The sequence below is a fragment of the Malania oleifera genome, chromosome 4 (assembly GCF_029873635.1).
Source record: "Malania oleifera isolate guangnan ecotype guangnan chromosome 4, ASM2987363v1, whole genome shotgun sequence".
NCBI classification, from domain to species: Eukaryota; Viridiplantae; Streptophyta; class Magnoliopsida; order Santalales; family Ximeniaceae; genus Malania; species Malania oleifera.
This window is the reverse complement of record NC_080420.1, coordinates 6,292,483-6,311,078: the sequence shown is the minus strand read 5'-3', so window position 1 is coordinate 6,311,078 and position 18,596 is coordinate 6,292,483. Positions and strand designations below refer to the sequence as shown.

The 18,596-nt window shown below is 35.8% G+C and overlaps 2 protein-coding genes across 3 annotated transcripts in view; both read left to right on the top strand.

Moving 5' to 3' along the window:
- Positions 1-1,683: 1,683 nt before the first annotated feature.
- On the top strand, positions 1,684-8,391 carry LOC131152883 (aminomethyltransferase, mitochondrial). Its single transcript, XM_058104818.1, has 4 exons — positions 1,684-1,962; positions 6,029-6,607; positions 7,451-7,569; positions 7,730-8,391. The coding sequence occupies exons 2-4, from the start codon at positions 6,047-6,049 to the stop codon at positions 8,274-8,276; spliced, it is 1,227 nt and encodes a 408-aa protein (XP_057960801.1). The 5' UTR covers positions 1,684-1,962; positions 6,029-6,046; the 3' UTR covers positions 8,277-8,391.
- A 1,033-nt stretch (positions 8,392-9,424) lies between these two features.
- LOC131154425 (DNA repair protein RAD16-like) overlaps positions 9,425-18,596 on the top strand; it is a 64,868-nt gene continuing 55,696 nt past the window's right edge. The window contains exons 1-5 of one of the 2 annotated variants that reach the window (XM_058107191.1): positions 9,425-9,674; positions 9,991-10,098; positions 10,344-11,398; positions 12,700-12,822; positions 12,909-12,982. In XM_058107191.1, coding sequence (XP_057963174.1) covers positions 9,629-9,674; positions 9,991-10,098; positions 10,344-11,398; positions 12,700-12,822; positions 12,909-12,982 — 1,406 coding nt within the window. In that variant the 5' untranslated portion in view covers positions 9,425-9,628. The remainder of the gene's footprint in view (positions 9,675-9,990; positions 10,099-10,343; positions 11,399-12,699; positions 12,823-12,908; positions 12,983-18,596) is intronic. The other variant, XM_058107192.1, reaches the window with a different exon arrangement.

Sequence of the window (18,596 nt, the reverse complement as noted above, 5' to 3'; positions counted from 1 at the left end):
AATAATACTAATAATAATAATAATACAGAAAATAATAATAATAATAATAAAAATAACAAGATTAGTGAAGATTAATAATAATAATAATAATAAGAATAAATAATAATAATACTACTAATAATAAAATAATAATAATAATAGTAATACATATATTGGGCCTGGGTAAAAATGGGGCGTCTACAGTCGTCATCCGAATCAAATACAACTAGGCTCCACAAAGCACAATAAGATCCAATAGAACTAGGCTTTAAGGATTGATACCATATATTGGCATTTCCTTTTAGAGTGGTTGAAAATGCTCGGCACATGATTGCATCTAGTACGCCTTGCAACTGTATCAGCACTCTTAATATGTCCAAGTGATCAACAGGATTAGAAAAGCCATTGTACCATTCTATATTTGGCATTTTAAACTTACTATGTAGGAGAACATCCATTACCTCTTTAGTGAAAGGTGGATCTTAAGACTTGACCGAGGACTTCTCGGTGGAAGCGTTGCTGCGAGCTCCCTTCATCATTTTCTCCAATTGTTCAATTTTTTTTTTGAATTTTTCTTCTAATTCGTGTGACCGTTGTTCATAAATGCCTACGCTATTCATGTCCTTAAACTTCTTTACTAGATTAGAAGCTTTATCAGCGACTTTTGGTGGAACTGAAACTTTCTCATTTAACTCAAGTTCTACTCAGTTAGGACGAGGAGCAGGTTCCTCATGACCCCTTTTCAATTGTAGAATCATAGTGAACATGTCCTCCATCCTTTTCTGAAATGCAAGGAATTCACTTCTCGTCATGCTAGAATTGTCACTTAGTGCAGAATATATGGATTGGGGGTGATTGGTCACCCATTGGCGGTTCTGACTTCAAATTGTGTGCTGTAGACATGATCAAGGATCGAAAAAACCCCTCAAAAGAATTCCCACAAGTAGTGCCAATTATTGTTGCTTGAAAATCAAACGACTTTCATGAATTGTTTCTTGATCAAGGACCCCGAGGTGTATCTCAGGGGATCACTCTGATGCCTAAGTAAGAGACTAATGAGTGAAAAACTTTGAATTGCAATAGTAGAAAAAGCAAGTATGAGTGAGATGCTTACCTCCTCCTAAGATCCCTTTTTATAGTGGTGGAGGCAAACCCTCCTTCAGCTTGACATTCATGAGGTACTTTTATGTCTAATGGGTTACAAACAACTAATGAGCGGTTGTGTAAGCTATCAATTGTAGTCTCCATAACCGCACCAAAGATTATTGATTGTTTAGTAGGAGTTATGTAAGACATCAATAGTAGCTCTTTTATAACCGTACCATTAAGTTTAGGGGGATTATAGGTAACTTAAGAGAGTTTATGTAAGACATCAATAGTAACTCTCTTGTAATCGTACCATTAAGTTTAGGATGGTTATAAATAACTTAAAGACGGTTACAATTATCTGCATACTCCCTTTCTGTTCTCATTTTTGGGCCCCCATCCATCGTTCCCATCATATCCGACGGTCAAGATACGCCCTTGTCGGATTCAATACCTAGTACCAGCCCTTGAATGCATTTTATACACAGAAGCACAGTACTCCTGTGCCGTACCTGAACCAACGAACCGGAGGGCTCAGGAGAGAGCCCCCACTCTCCAACCACCACTCGCTGGCGATGGGGTATTTCTGTCTCCATCTGCCACGCCAACCCTCCTCCACCCACCTGACATCTTCTTCCCTCTCTCCCAATTCTCCCTTTTTTTTTTTTTTAAACATAAACATATATATATATATATATATATATATATATATATATATACATATATATTCACACACACACACAGAGACAAACACACTTGCGTATTCATAATTCTTACATTCAAACACAGGTGTAGAAATAAAGCCGATTCTTTCTGTGTCCAGTGGAGAAATCAGAAATGCTCTTCTGGGTTGCTCTCGGATTTGCCTGTTTTTGAGGAAGAAGATAGCTTGTCTCTGTAAGTGTTCCTTAATTAGCTGCACTTTTCATATGGGTATCTGTCTCGCATCTCTGCTTTGATTTCTGAGATCTGAGTGTTTGGGTTTAGAGAGAACATTCGCGCGCACACACGAGATCTAGATGACAGATCGATGTTTTCAAGTCTTGTAGGATGTTGGGTTTTTCTAGATCACATGTTTAATTTTTCAATTCAGTATCAGTTGCATTTCCTGTGATTCATCCATCGTAAATAACCAGTCATTTGGTTTGGGTATGGAATCTTTGAGGATTCTGGAAAATGTGACTTTGGAATGTTTGAATGCGCACGTTTGGCTGTAGGAAAATGTCTGTTGGGAATCGTAGATGCTCAAGTTTGGTTATTCCTGGAATCTTATCTTGTGGGCATCTAGCATTGCTGATAATCCAGTTGGCCACATAGAGTGGGATTGTATAATTCACTTGATTGCGCGTTTTGGGTACCTAGGAATGGAATAGAATGGGAGGGAATGGAATCAAATTTATTACTTGATATCGTCGTGCTCTTCATTCCTTTCCTACCCCATTCCATTTCGCAAACCAAACATTACCGATACTTCTTCTGATGGTTCTGGATTCCTATAGGAATAGGAATGACATCTTATTCCCTGGCCTGTAATTATCCTAACCAAACGCCTAGATTGTCTTCAATGTCAAATTTTAGATCGTCTTGGGAGGAAATTTCCCATTGGGTCTTTGAGTAGTGTGGTGTTCATGTCATCCTGTCAAATTGATTTTTAATACAACGAGTTCACCTTTCTGCTAATGACACATTCATTTTTTCGGAGATTTGAAAAAAAATAAATGCATCTCCCCTGAAATTTCAAAATTTTCATTGACCTTTTTAAGGTTTTAAAAATGGTATAGGCCTCCCATAAATTTTAGTAAAAAGAAATAAACCTCCCCTTAAAAGAGTTGATTTTTTTTAAAAATACAATGAAATGTTTGTATCATTTTGCTTAACTTCAACATTGGTCTCTAGAATTCTTAAAATCTCAAGATAAGTCTTTATAATTTTTGAAACCTAAAAAAGGGTCCATATTTTTTAATCAAAATTTAGGAAAAGTTAATATATATATATATATTTATTTATTTATCAAATTTTAGGAGAAGTGAATATTTTTGTTGTTTTTATTTTTTTTGTTTATTTTTTTCGAACAAAATGCTTAAATAACTAATTTGAGGTTAGATGTTGTCCTGAGAGCTTAGTTTCTGTTTAAATTGACAATTTAAGATGTTGGCCCCTCCATAGAGTGCTACATACACAATGGGGATAGGCAAGTAAAATCAAATCAAAGCAAGTTAAAAAAATTGGTTGACTAATTTTTTTTTCAATTCAGTTTTGGTTTTGAATTTTCATTTTTCAATCAATGCTTTGGTTTCAGTTTGACCTGTTTAATAAGCACAGTTAATTGAACATAACTGATATATTGTAAATATGTATTAAAATACATTTGAAGAGAGGTGAATATGGGATTATTTTAATTTTTTGTATTCTATTATTTGTTCATCTTTCATGTGGAGGGATTAATTCTGATTCAATATTGATAAATTGTGATTTTTTTTTGAAAAATATAATTTTCTAAGTATGATTTTTTATGTTAATTGGTTTAGTTTGGTTAACAGTTAGACATGAGCCCAAGAACTGGTTAATCAAACTTTGATTAATCATTGAAATAATTCAATTTCAGTTCCATTTTTTGGTGAACTGAAAATTTGGTATATGCCTTAAGGGCATGGTTTAAACTTTAACTGAACCATGAGTGCTAATACACTCACTGTTAATTAAAGTTGTGACTGTTTTCCAAGCACAAATTATCATTTTCTAACATATTCTCGAAACACAAGTAGATATGTAATTTGACACACTAATTTCAATTTCAAATTCTTAAAATTTTTTCCATAACTCCCCATACAACAATAACAACAACAAAACCAAGCCTTAGTCCCACTAGGTGCGGTTGGCTATATGAATCATTTTCCGCCAATTTATGCGATCATGGACCATTTCTTTTGATAGATTCAAGGATATTAATCCTTACTCACTATCTTCTCCCAAGTTATTTTAGGTCTACCCCTACCCCTTCTATTGCTCCTCACAGTAACTAAGTCACTCTTCCTCACAGGTTGACTACGTGGCCTACGCTGCAGGTGTCCATACCATATGAGTCACCCTTCCCTTATCTTATCTTCTATAGGAGCTACACCTAACTTACCACGAATATGTTCATTCCTTAATTTATCTTTCAATATTATATCACTCATCATCTTAGCATTCTCATCTCGGCAACTTTTACTTTTTGGATATTATGTTTCTTCGTTGGCCAACATTTTTGTTCCATATAGCATAGCTGGTCTTATAGCTGTCTTATAAAACTATTTTAAGGGTATTCTACGATCACAGAGTACACTTGAAGCACTTCTCCATTTTACCAAACCTGCTTTAACTTTATGCATTGCATAATAGATCCAAGGTATCGAAATCTACAAATGCTATTTATTTCTTCATCATCAAGTTTAATTTTGTTTCCAATACTTCTCCTATCATTACTAAAATTACATTTCATATATTCTATCTTATTTCTATTTATTCTAAAGCCTCTAGATTCCAAAGCTTCTCTCCATAATTCTAACTCAGCCTATATTCCGTCCCTAGTTTCGCTAATTAATACAATATCATCTGCAAACAACATACACCATGGAACCTCCTTTTGAATATTCTTAGTCAATTAGTCCATCACTAAAGCAAAAAGATAAGGACTCAAAGCAGATCCTTGATGTACACCTATAGTGATTGGAAATTCTCTAGTTTCTCCATCTATCTCCATCTATAGTTCTTACACTAGTCATTACTCTATCGTACATATCCTTAATGACATCGGTATACCTACTACATACACCTTTTTTTTTTTTTTTTCTAAAACCCACCATAGAACTTCCCTAGGTATCCTATCATATGCTTTCTCAAGGTCAATAAATATCATATGCAAGTCCCTCTTTTTTTCCCTAAACTTTTCCATTAATCTTCTTAAGAGATAAATAACTTTTGTGGTAGATCTCCCAAGCATAAAACCAAATTGATTTTCTAAGACCTTCGTTTCTAACCTTAATCTTTGTTCAACTACCCTTTCTCATAGTTTCATAGTATGACTCATAAGTTTAATTCAACAATAGTTATTATAATTTTGAATATCTCTTTTATTTTTGTATATGGGTATTAAAGTATTTTTCCTCCATTCATCTGACATTTGCTTAATTTTTACAATTGTATTAAATAAATTATTTAACCATATAATTCCATTATCACCTAAGCATTTCCAAACTTTAATTGGGATGTTATCTGGTCTCATATCTTTCCCATTTTTCATCTTTTTTAGTGCAAACTTAACTTCGTTAACTTTAATTTTGCAAATAAATCTTATATTTTTAGTATTTTCCTCATTTGACAATTCTAAGTTTAAGCCTTCTATTTGGTTTTCATTAAACAACTTACTAAAGTAACTTCGCCATCTTTCTTTAATGTCTTCGTCCTTAAAACCAAGACAATATCATCCTCACTTTTTATACATTTTACATTTTCTAAGTCCTTACTCTTCCTTTCTCTAGCTTTAGCAAGTTTAAATATATCTCTTTCCCCTTCTTTTGTACCTAATCTATCATATAAACTATCAAATGATCTATATTTAGCCTCACTAACGGCCTTTTTTGCCTCGTTTCTTGCCTCCTTATATTTTTCAAAGACATCCTAAATGGTATTCGAATAAGTTGACTTAGTTCTAGGCAGTGTTTGAGTTTGTGTGTGTATTAGCTGTGGGGATGCACCACCCGTGGATTCCAAATTTCCAATTTTCTAGAGAAGATGAGGAGTTGCATAGATAATTTAGGAATCTCTGCAATATTTGTGCATCTGCTTTCATATACAAACTTAAAAGTCTTGCTTTTTTCTAGATAATTTTGAATTATGTGATTATTTGTGGCTCTAGATGTATTTTTGAGGTTTTCGATACTATTATACATATCTAAAAGTATCAAATCATTTGTTTAATCAGGCATTTTACTCTAACAAGATGAGGGGAGGGAGCTTGTGGCAACTTGGACAATCCATCACCCGTCGCCTTGCTCAGGCCGATAAGAAGGTTGCAGCCCGTCGATGTTTTTCCTCGGAAGCTGAGCTTAAGAAGACTGTTCTTTATGATTTCCATGTTGCTAATGGAGGGAAAATGGTACCTTTTGCTGGATGGAGCATGCCTATTCAGTACAAGGACTCAATCATGGACTCCACATTGAACTGTAGGGAGAATGGTAGTCTCTTTGATGTTTCCCACATGTGTGGGTTGAGCTTGAAGGGGAAAGACTGCATCCCATTTCTCGAAAAGCTCGTCATTGCCGATGTTGCTGGTCTTGCCCCAGGGACTGGAACTCTCACTGTCTTCACGAACGAGAAGGGTGGTGCAATTGATGATTCAGTGATCACCAAGGTCAAGGATGATCACATATACCTGGTTGTCAATGCGGGTTGTAGGGACAAGGATTTGGCCCACATTGAGGAGCATATGAAGTCATTCAAGGCCAAAGGTGGGGACGTCTCATGGCATATACACGACGAGAGATCTCTTCTGGCTCTCCAGGTGGGTTTCTATACTCATATAATTGTTTATTTTCACCTTGTCGTATCCACCCAAGAATCTTTTGTTAATTTGCCTTGAACTATACTTAGCAGCTGCTGCATTTTCAATGTTTTTCGATTCACGTTTTGGCTTGTACTAAAATACATGTCCTGTACTTCTATATATGATGGGATAAATTTCAGGTTTGTCTGCATTTCCACCTTTTTTTTTTGGAAAATAGTTGGTTAATTTTTATTTGATTTGAGGATTTCTTAATTGAAGGAAAATTTACCTTCTTCTTCGTCTTCTCTTATTCTTCTTCTTCTCTACATTAGGTAATTTTTTGTCAAAATAAATAACTAGAGTTGGAATTTCACTTCTGTGGTAATCTACTGATACATTGCTCTTATATTGGATTGATGCTGCTTCACTGTTGCCGTCATGTTGATTGTGGACGTAAAACTCTATTGAATGTGATAGCACTTATCAAGTTAGCTTGTATCTGCAAAACTTCAAAGAATTCTTCTATATGAGAGGTAGTTTTTTTGTCAAAAATAAATAACTAGAGTTAGAATTTCACTTCTGTTGAAATCTACTGGTACATCGCTACTATATTGGATTGATGCTACTTCATCGCTACACTCATGTTGATTGTTGATGTAAAATGCTATTGAATATGATAGCACTTAGCTTGTATCTATAAACAGCCTCTTGCAAAAATGCAAGGTAAGACTGCGTACTATAGACCCATCGTGGTCCACCTCTTCCCCGGACCATGCATACGCGAGAGGTTTTTGCACGGGCTGCCCTTTTTTAGCTCGTATCTGTAAAACTATTGAGAATTTTTCTGAATGCCTACTGCAGGGTCCTCTTGCTGCTCCAGTTCTTCAACACCTGACAAAAGACGATTTGAGCAAGGTGTACTTCGGGGAGTTTCAAATGCTGGATATCAATGGGGTGCATTGCTTTCTCACTAGGACAGGGTATGTTGCTGCTTCGACTCTTATTAATCAGAACTACAGCCATAGTTTAGAAGTTGTGTATTCAAGCTACACTTCGCCCTTTAAATATTTATCAGGATTTATGAAGAGTAATTTTAAAAATTATTTTTCTTTAATCTGGGTATTTGCATGAGACTTTCAGGTACACTGGTGAAGATGGATTTGAAATTTCAGTTCCTTCTGAACATGCAGTAGACCTTGCCAAAGCAATTCTGGAGAAATCTGAAGTTAAGGTGAGGTTGACGGGGCTTGGTGCCCGAGATAGTCTCCGACTTGAAGCTGGGTTGTGTTTGTACGGTAATGACATGGAGCAGCACACAACTCCCGTCGAGGCTGGACTCACCTGGGCCATAGGGAAGCGAAGAAGGGCAGAAGGTGGCTTCCTTGGTTCCGATGTTATACTAAAACAACTCAAAGAAGGTCCTTCAATCAGGCGAGTTGGTCTCTTCTCTTCGGGCCCCCCAGCTCGAAGCCACAATGAGATTCAGGATGAGAGTGGAAATGGCATCGGTGAAGTTACCAGTGGGGGATTTAGCCCATGCCTCAAGAAGAACATTGCCATGGGGTATGTGAAATCTGGATCCCACAAAGCAGGAACAAAATTAAAGATCGTGATACGAGGAAAGACCTATGATGGGGCTATCACAAAAATGCCATTTGTACCTACCAAGTACTACAAGCCATCCTAGTTCATCTTCTGCACTTAAGCTCTGAGATTTGTCTTACTAGTTCATCCTTTTGACATGTTTTTTATGAACTGGATGTTACAAATCAATACTAAATCTCTTTATATGCTCGCTAAAATTCTCTGGTGAAATTGGGGTCATGTTTTATTTTTTCATTACATGTTCATTACCAGATAGAAACTTCTGTTGTGGACTGAGAACAAGGACAGGTTCATTTGGCAATTGTCTTCAACTATTATGTGCAAGTCACAAGGTGAAGGCAATTTGAGTCTTGTATTTGATTCTGCATTCTAAATTTCTCTATTGTTTGCCTTGAGTTTGAGCCTTGAATTCGGAATTCTAGGATAATACATTGTCGTTTTAAAGTTTATCAATTTTTATACAATGTAAAATCTAATCGCAGTTGATACTCTTAAGGGAGTGTATGGCTTGGATTATCCAAGAATGTGGCATCTAGATTATTGGACCATGTTTGGAACTCTATTAAGCTTCCTTTGTAGGAAAACCTGCAAAGACAATATCTGTTATTATTATTACTACAAAAGTATTATTATTTTATTTTATTATGATTTTTCTTAATAAAACATATTGCAATTATTTCTATTATATATATACATAGGAATGTACGTGATATTATTATTGTCAAAAGCTTAGGAATAATTTGGTGATGCTACCAAAATAACATAAAAATACTTATAATCTGTCAAAACATTATAAGTTTGCATTCATATGAAGATTGAAAAGCAAATATATCTATGAAATAGTAGTGTTGTTTCTAATAAAAATTTAAAACATAATTAATTTAAGGCATTTAGAACAATCTTGGTCAATTATTCAAAATATATTATAAATTTTTTGACAAAAGATACTAATCTCTTATGAAATGTGATAAATGGATAATGACTTTACTTAAGGTTTTAAAAGTTTCAGGACCTCTACAGAGACTTAAAAATTTTAGAAACATCTCATTTGATCAAATCTTATAAGATGTTGTGACATTTTCGAAACCATTCTATTTTATCAAATCTAGAAGTGAGGGTCTTTTTTTTTCTAAATTTTGTTAATACCAAATAAGTTAAATATTGATGGAAAAAGGAGTATTGATTTCAAGTCACTAGAATTAATGGAAAAGAATGTGAAATGGGTTAATAGAAGTCAGAAGATGAGGGACAAAGGGAGGGGTAGAAGGACAGTCTCTCTCTCTCTCTCAATTTTGGAATTTTCCCGCCAAGAAGGGAGAGGCTATCACACTCGACTGAACCAGTTTCAGAATTTTGATATTTTCTGGAGCAGCAGCAAGAAAGACCCTATCCCACTGGTTATTCAATTTTATTTTTCCCTCTTGCCAAATAGACATGCGACGTCGGCGCCAGCGCGGCGCCCCAAAGCCTGCCCCTGCAGGTTGCTCTCGGAATGCCCATTGCTACTCTCTGTAATTCTGTTAGGTTCACGAGAAAAAAAAAATGTGAAGATTGGCTTTATTTTGGGTGTTTTCAGTTATCGCTTTTGGTTATCGGGAAAGAAAAACGAGAAGCGAGCTTCACTTTAAAGTTTTTCACTTTCTTTTCCCTTTTCTTTCGTTTTTTTTTTTTTTTCCCGAGAAATTGATGGAAGGAAACTTTATTAGTTTCTTTGGCCATATTTATCAGATTCTTGTATTTGTGTTTTTAAATCTGAATTATGTCTCGTTCGTTCTCTATGCATCTTTAATTAAAAGATAAGAAGCGTCGAGCCTGTCGAGCCGGAGGGAGCTCTGATGAAGACGGCAATCTCTCTGGCGAAGAACTTCTCGCAGAACATGTGGAAAACGATAATAGAGACGAAGGTTCGTGTTTAATATATTTAATATAAAGATATGTATGGCTGCGGAGGACAATGTTGGACAAGACAAGAAAGTGGCTCGGAATCTTCCAACTGTTCCTCTAACTCAAACCTGTTGTAGATGCCATGTGATCTGGTTTTTGTTATTTATAATTTTTTTCATCTTCGTGATATCTTAGCAATAGAACGGAAATTTATTGATTTCTTTGATTCTTGTTAAGAATGAATATTTTTGTGAATTTAATTCAGGTAGCGTTTCTCTGCAAACTCATAGTAAGCCGATTGAACCAGAGAACAAAGCAACAGTTGAAGAACAAGTGTTTACTAATTGTGACAAGGTTCCTTCAAAGAAGGGGAAAAAGCCTAACAAGAGACAGCCCAGACAGAAATTGCAGTGGCAAATATGGGGAGAAGAGTTTGATAGATTTCTCAACGAATGGGGAACGAAAAATGATGTTTCAGACGATCAAAATGAAGAAGCTGCTGAATTTTCTGAGGCCCCACCAGAGTTGCTGGTGCCGCTACTGAGGTATCAAAAGGAGTGGCTGGCCTGGGCTTTGAAGCAAGAAGAGTCTGCATGTAAAGGGGGAATTCTTGCTGATGAGATGGGAATGGGAAAGACAATCGAAGCCATTGCACTTGTCCTCAAGAAACAAGGTATTCCTAAATTGACTGAGGTTGCGCCATCTACACTCACATGCAAATCAAGTTCCTTTAAGACAGGATTGCCGGAGATTAAATGCACGCTTGTCATTTGTCCTACGACCGCTGTAAATCATTGGACAGATGAGATAGCACGGTGTACAACAGAAGGGAGCATTAAAGTGTTAGTGTATCATGGTGCCAACAAAAGAAGGCTCATTCACAAGTTTTCAGAATATGATTTTGTTCTGACCACATATGCCACTGCTGCAGCAGATTTCAAGGAAAGTGGATTATTAGCGAGGTGTAAATTCTGTGAGTCTGGGAGGCTGTATGCTCTTGACAAATTGAATTTTCACCTGACCTATTACAGTCACCGTGGTCATCCACTGGCTGAGATAGAAAAGGAAAAAGAGCGTTTAAAGAAACTTTTGCAGAAATATTCCAAACGCGGTACAGAATCTGCTGATATAGGAGACGAAATAAGTGATGTTAATGGTGTTGGAGAGAATGGAGCTGGCTGTAAAATTGAAGAACAGCATATGCAAGAAAAGAAGGAAGTCACTGGCTCTTCCAGGTCAAGTCCAGCAGGCAATGATCAATGCCAGCCCTCTAAGAAACTCTTGCACTCTGTTAAGTGGGAACGCATTATTTTGGATGAGGTAAAGATGTTTTGGTTTTCAACAAATTATATCAAAACAATTTTACATGAATCTGCCTTTTTTAGTGGACACATAAGTTGTCAATTAGCCAATTAGGGTTATCACGTTGGAGTTGAAATTTGCTGGTGCTGTACTATTGAATAATTGGCATAACATGGGCTTTGTAAAGCTACATGCCCTGCCTATAAGAAGGAGTTGTTAAGTAGTTGAAGAAGTGAAAAATGCATTTTATTAGGTTTTCTGTTCATGCTGAGTGATCACACAGTTTTTTTTTTTTTTATTGAGATTTTTTTTTTCTCTTGTAAAAAATTAATAAGAATATTGAATAGAAATAATGGATGAAAAAAAGGCAACTGATGAATGATGATGTGGACCTTGCACTTCCTTTATCCTTGCTGCATGTTTATAAAAGGGTCAACCTTAGATTTTCTCTTTTTTACTTTTTTTAGAGCTTTCATTTTTATGTTTATTCACCTGCCTATAGACAATATTTCTGTGGCTATTTTTTTTCCTAAGCTTTGATTATATCTTGTAGCATGGGCATCTTGTCTCAGACTTTATTTACCTAGATGACTAGATCAAGGCTTGGTCTGATTATAATTGTTTGATATGATGAGTTCAATATTTCCAGTTCTATTACTAGTGCTTGTTTCTGCCTTAAATTGGGATGAGCTCCTAACTTCAACCAGCACCCCCACCTTTTTCTGTTCAAATAAAAAGTCCAGTTGAACTTTCATAGTGCACAAGTTGTTCACCATCTTTCAGTGCAGCCAATTGTCCTTCCAACCACTTGCAAATAAATTTCATGTACAGCATAAACTTGTTGAACTTATTAGCATGATGCCCTTGTCAAGCTTTATTTGGATAGCTTGCACAAAACATAATAAATTTTTTAATCAAATCTGAAAGTCTTCACAGTTAATACAACCATTGGCTTTAGCCACAAGTTATCACTATACACTACCAAGGTTTAGTGCTGTCATTTCCATAAAACTGAATTCTGAAGAGGCAGGTTTCTCTTGTGTTCCTTTATGAAGTTTTGTTCCCAGTATCCTGTACCATATGCTTTAGCCGCTGTTGAATCACCTTTATCATTTTAATTGCTAGGTAGAAAGTCTGATCTCCTGAAAGTGCAATTGTGCAAGAAGGGGTGTAATCCCTGAACTGAAAAAATTGTTCATCTAAAAAAATAGGTGGCTCTTCAGATCTGGACAAAAACTTATGAACAATTATATAGGGATAAGGGAACTCCATTTTGCATTCTGACTCGGAACAACAATAATGTGTTATCTTGAATGCAGGCTCACTTTATAAAGGACAAACAAAGCATCAGTGCAAAAGCTATTTTTGCTTTAGAGTCTTCATATAAATGGGCTCTAAGTGGCAGTCCTCTCCAGAATAATCTTGAGGAACTTTACTCATTGGTCAGGATTCTATCTTTCATTAATTTAGTAGTTGTGTGTATATTTGCATTTGCTTATCAGCTGCTATTATGTGTTTCTTTGTGCAGATCCTCTTTCTACAAGTATTGCCCTTTTCATACTATTTCTGTGACTTTTGTGAATGCAAATCACTTCATTATACGTGAGTATTCAAAAGCATATTTCACATTGTTTTTGGTCTGTTCAGATTGCATCTCTGCTTTGTTGCGCATTTGCAATATATGTATCTATGATCATTTGCAATTTTCTGTGCATTTTTACCAGTAAGTAATAACAATTGAGCCCTTGTGAGCTTCTTTATGTAAGTGTCCTTACGGACTGAATCCAAATGTGGCAGCCTCATCACACTTGGGCTTTCAGCTTATTTACATTCAAAGGACCATAGTTGTCTTTTGCAATATTTGTACTTCGATATCTGCAGGGGGTTTGCAGTCCTGTAAATCTAATCTGATCAACTGGAAGAATGATGCTGCATGAGATATGTTGAAAGCTTGGCAATATTTTCTACTATGCTATTTAATACTGCTTATAAGACTAGTGGTTATGGCAATTACCTTGTCAGCAAGATATATAGTCAGTGCTGCTATGAGTGCACCTGGGAGAGTGATGGAATTAATTTCTCATGCCACATTGAATGGGATTTTCTTTGCCATAGTAGACAGGTCATAAGAGAACTGTCGGTGATGGTTGATGGTTCAAGTTCAACTGTAGGACTGATGGAGCATCCCATTTTTCCTTTATTAACCCTTTTCTCCCTTTTGCTGGATGGATTAAATGTTATTTGCAGATCCTATTTAGAAAGGCTAATTTTCATGCCATACAACAGGATGTTAACTAACTTCAATTTCTTGAGACTTTAGTGTCATTTAGATTAGGGTTGGTACAACAACAACAACAACAAACCAAGCCCTAAGTCCTGCTTGTGGGGTTGTCTACATGAATCCTTTTCTGCTAAGTTATGCAATCATGGACAATTTCCTTCAATAGATTCAAGGCTATTAAATCTTTACTCATTATTTCATTCCAAGTTATTTTAGGTCTACCCCTACCCCTTCTACTGCCTCTCATAGTAACTAATCCACTCTTCCTCACTGGCACACTATTTGGCCTACATTGCAGGTGCCCAAACCACCTGAGCCAACCCTTCTGTTAGCTTTGCCATGATCCCAAGAGGGGGGGTGGGGGGGTGAATTGGTATTTTAAAATTGATGCCCTAGGTCAATACCCTAATAGCAGTATTTTCACAACCCTAAAGTCAATCTAATGCAAGTAAAATAAATCAATTGCAATATGTAGTAGAAATTAAATAGCACAATTTAATCAACCAAGCATGCACCAGAAAGCAGTAAAAAGTAAGTGACACCCAGAAGTGTTTTCGAGGTTCGACCAATTGCCTACGTCCCCGCCTTTACTAACAAGTACAAGGATTGCCACTATAATGCTCACTTAAACGGGTGGAGCGGCACCTAAACAACCAGGTCAATTAGCATAGGACTGACCTCAACCTTTACAGACAATCCTTACCGGATTGGATTACCGCCCCCTTAGGCCACGCCTGGAATACAACAGTATGTTCACAATAAGATTGATACAGTGATTATGCTTTCATGTAAAACAAATATATACCCAATATAACCAGTTACATACACATCAACAATATGGATATAGTGTAAGCTCAGTAATGTAAATAGTTGTGCAAACAACACTCAATAGGGTATGATCAATGGAATGCTCAAGAGTGTTCAATACAAGCAATATCTTTGAAACTAGGTAAAGCAAATTTCAATAGCTAATCAAGCTTCCAAAGATATCAATCAAATATTCAAACTAGTTCAAGAAATTTTCTTTAATGAAATAAGCACACTACTAGTTTGAAAAATATTTTGACTTATTGAAAATATTTTTGCACAACAAAAATCAAAGCTATGGGAGTCTTGCAACAAATATGCAAAGACCCCTAAGCTTGCTAGTCTATCCCAACAAAAGATTTATAATATGAAATCAGTGGGATAAACCTTAGCCAAACTCCCTAAAAAATAATATCAATAATCAATCAAGCAAATGAGAGTTTTAGCACTATCTCGCAATAACAAGCACACTCACTATGCTCTTGTAATATCAATATTTATCAAAGGAATGAGTATTTGAGGGTATTTGATCAAAGTAGGATTTTTAGAGTAGAGAGGATTTTTGGCTAATGATTTTGCTAATTAATTGCTAATCCTCACAAATGAGCCTATATTTATAAGCAAGGTAAAAAATATAACCGTTTGGGACCTTTAGGGTATTATTAGAAAAGTTCTAAAATGCTTAGGAAGAATTAACCTAAATTAACCCGTGTTTACCTTGGGTAAAATAATTTTAACCCAAGAAGGTTCAGGTGGCCGAACTGAGGTTCGGTCGCCCGACTAGACTCATTTTTAAAAACCCTTAAAATAAGTTCGGCAGCTTGAGTTTTGGTACGGTAGCCCGAACAAAAGCAGTAGCATTTTGTTCGTAGGTTCGAGTGCCTAGTCAGTGGGTCGGTAGCCCGAACTTAGATATTTGGTCGCCCGGGCCTTTTTTGAACTGATTTCCTCGGTAGCCCGAGTTGGTGAGGGGTCCCTTTCAGTGGGTTCGGGCATCCGTGGAAGATATGCATAAAAATGGTTCGGTCGCCCGAGAGCTAGGTCAACTGTTGACTTTTTAACAATTCGGGTGCCCGAGGAGTTTTGAATTCCTAGGGTTCGGTCGCTCAAGCTCTCTCAAACTTCCCTATAATATTCAATTTAATTCATTTTTAACACTCCTGAATTCTGTATGATATATGTGCATGAGTGTTGGGACCTAAAGTCATACTAGGGTCTTACTGAGCTTACAATAGATCCTATATGCATGACATGCAGGTAATTATTACAGACCATATCCCTAGTTACTATTATAGACCCATGTTACATTGATTGAATTTGCAATATGAAAGAGAATCCTTAGGGTCGTCATATCTTGCTTCAGGTGCCATTCCTTGAAATGCTCATACAAGCCTGCACATACACTTGAAAGCCATCAAATACCTAAGTATTTGTCATTATCAAAACCGGGTGTGACCTATAAAGTCAACATTCTCCCCCTTTTTGATGATGACAAATACACCATGCAAAAAATGGGTATAGCCTTAGAAGGCTCCCCCTAACAATGTGCATTATGTAAAAGTGTTTTCCTTAAGTGCTTGCAACCCAATTTTTGCCTTTTATTCATCTCCCCCTTCAGGGCCGGCTCTTCACAATATGGGGCCCTATGCGAGATTTAATCAGGGACCCTTAATATTTTGTTTAATATTTTTTTTTCTTTCTTTGTCTTTCATATCCGGATTCATATTTTCTCGTTGACATAATTAAATTTCAAAATTAACACTAACTATAAATTGACAAATTATGTAAACAAATAAAAATAAATTTAATAAATCTATAGAAATAGTAGATTGAAACAATATAACTTGATTATTATTATTATTGCAAATCAATTGGCGAGCGAGGCTTTAGAGATATCGAATTCTTGTCGGATACAACGCTCTGACCTCAAAGCTTCCAAAATCTAAGCAAAAATAGAAAAAAAAAAAATTCAGAGTGAAAAAAAAAAAAAAATAATGCACAAACATTGAAATCAAAGTTAGGGTTGACGAAAATTACAAAGAATCAGAGGTCCGAAGATGATGAACACAAGAGTCAGAGCAAAAATCATAGAGAGATCGAGAGATGAGAGTGAAAGAGATGGAAAGATTTTTTTAGAGAGGCTAAGAGAGAGAGATGAGAGTAATAGATAGTTAGAATTATAATAAAGTTGTTAGTTGGGAAGTCAATGAGACTTTAAAAAAAAAGAATTAAATTGCATTTATTTTACATTTTAAAATATAATTTCATTTATTTATTAGTTGGGAAGTCAATGTATGGGAAGAGAGCATAATAAATAATGTTAACATTATTTAATTAAAAAAAATTTTAGGGTCTCAAAAATATATTATAATATTAAAAAAAATTTGGAGGTGAGCACCTCAGCTGCCTAAAGGAAGAGCCGGCCTTGTCCCCCTTTTGGCAACAGCAAAAAGGGCTATGAAAGTAATAGCCTTAGGCACTGAGTATGAATCATTTGTATACAAGATAAGTTTAAGAATTTTTAAAAATTTCGGCAGCATGCCGTTTGAAAGTAGGACATTTCCCAAAAAAAATCCTATATAAAAATGACTTGTTTTGAGGTTTTAAGATCTAACAGTTTATCCACAACTATTTAACTCAAACAGTTCCAGTATGATCAATACATAAAACATAAATGCAATCATCATCATGCAGTAGATATGAGAATTGTTCATTGCAAAACATAATCAATTTCATAAAGTCCAAACCAATGAAAGATATCAATAGTTATATTAGTCGTTAGAATTTGAAATTATTTGAAAGCTCCCCCTAAGTTTATGCAAACTATCAAATATCTAGGAAGCATCTCTACTATGCATGAGACCTAATTCACGTCTAATTTGAATGAACCTATCTTTTGGAAATGGTTTAGTGAAAATGTCCGCCCACTGCTCACTAATGCATACAAACTCAAGAGCCACATCCCCTTTTTGCACATGATCACGAAGGAAGTGATGTCTAATTTCAATGTGTTTTGTTCGTGAATGTGAGATAGGATTTTTAGAGATGTTGATTCCACTAGTATATCACATTTAATCGGGACCGTATCATAGTGCAATCTAAAGTCCATAAGTTGTTGTTTCATATAAAAAGTTTGAGCACAACAACTTCCAGCCGCAATATATTTTGCTTCGGCTGTGGATAAGGCAACTGAGTTTTGTTTATTAGAGAACCAAGAAACGAGAGATTGTCCTAAATAGTGACAAGTACCGCTAGTACTCTTCCTATCAACTTTACTACTGGCAACGTCAGTATCAGTATAACTCACAATCTCAAAGGTAGTATGCTTAGGGTACCATAAGCCTAACTCTATAGTTCCAACTAGATACCTAAGGATTTGTTTAACTGCTAATAGGTGAGAGTCCAGGTGAGAGTCCTTAGGAGCGGCCTAAAACTTAGCACACATGCACACGCTGAACATAATATTAGACCTACTAGCAGTGAGATATAGAAGACTCCCAATCATGTCACGATACAATTTCACATCAACAGGGATCCCTTGCTCATCTTTATCAAGTTTAATGGAATAACTCATAGGGGAACCAAGAATTTTACACTCTTCCATATTAAATTTCTTTAGCAAGTCCCTGACATATTTAGATTGGCATATGAAAGTTCCATATTCAGCTTGTTTAATTTGCAGCCCTAAAAAGAAACTAAGCTCACCCATCATGCTCATTTCAAATTCACTTTGCATGCATTTGGCAAACTCATTACACAACTCATCATTAGTTGCTCCAAAAATGATATCGTCAACATAAATTTGAACTAGGAGCATATCATCATTTTTTGGATTTGATGAAAAGTGTAGTGTCAATCTTGCCACGGGTTAACCCATTTTCTAGCAGAAAACCACTAAACCTCTCATACCAAGCTCTAGGAGCTTGTTTCAATCCATACAAGGCCTTAGACAACCGGTAAATATGATCTGGAAATTTATGATTTTCAAAACCGGGTGGTTGTTCTACATATACTTCCTCATTAATATAGTCATTTAAAAAAGCACTTTTAACATCCATTTGAAACAATTTAAAATTTTTAAAAGCGGCATAAGCAAGTAGCATACGAATGGCTTCCATCCTAGCAATA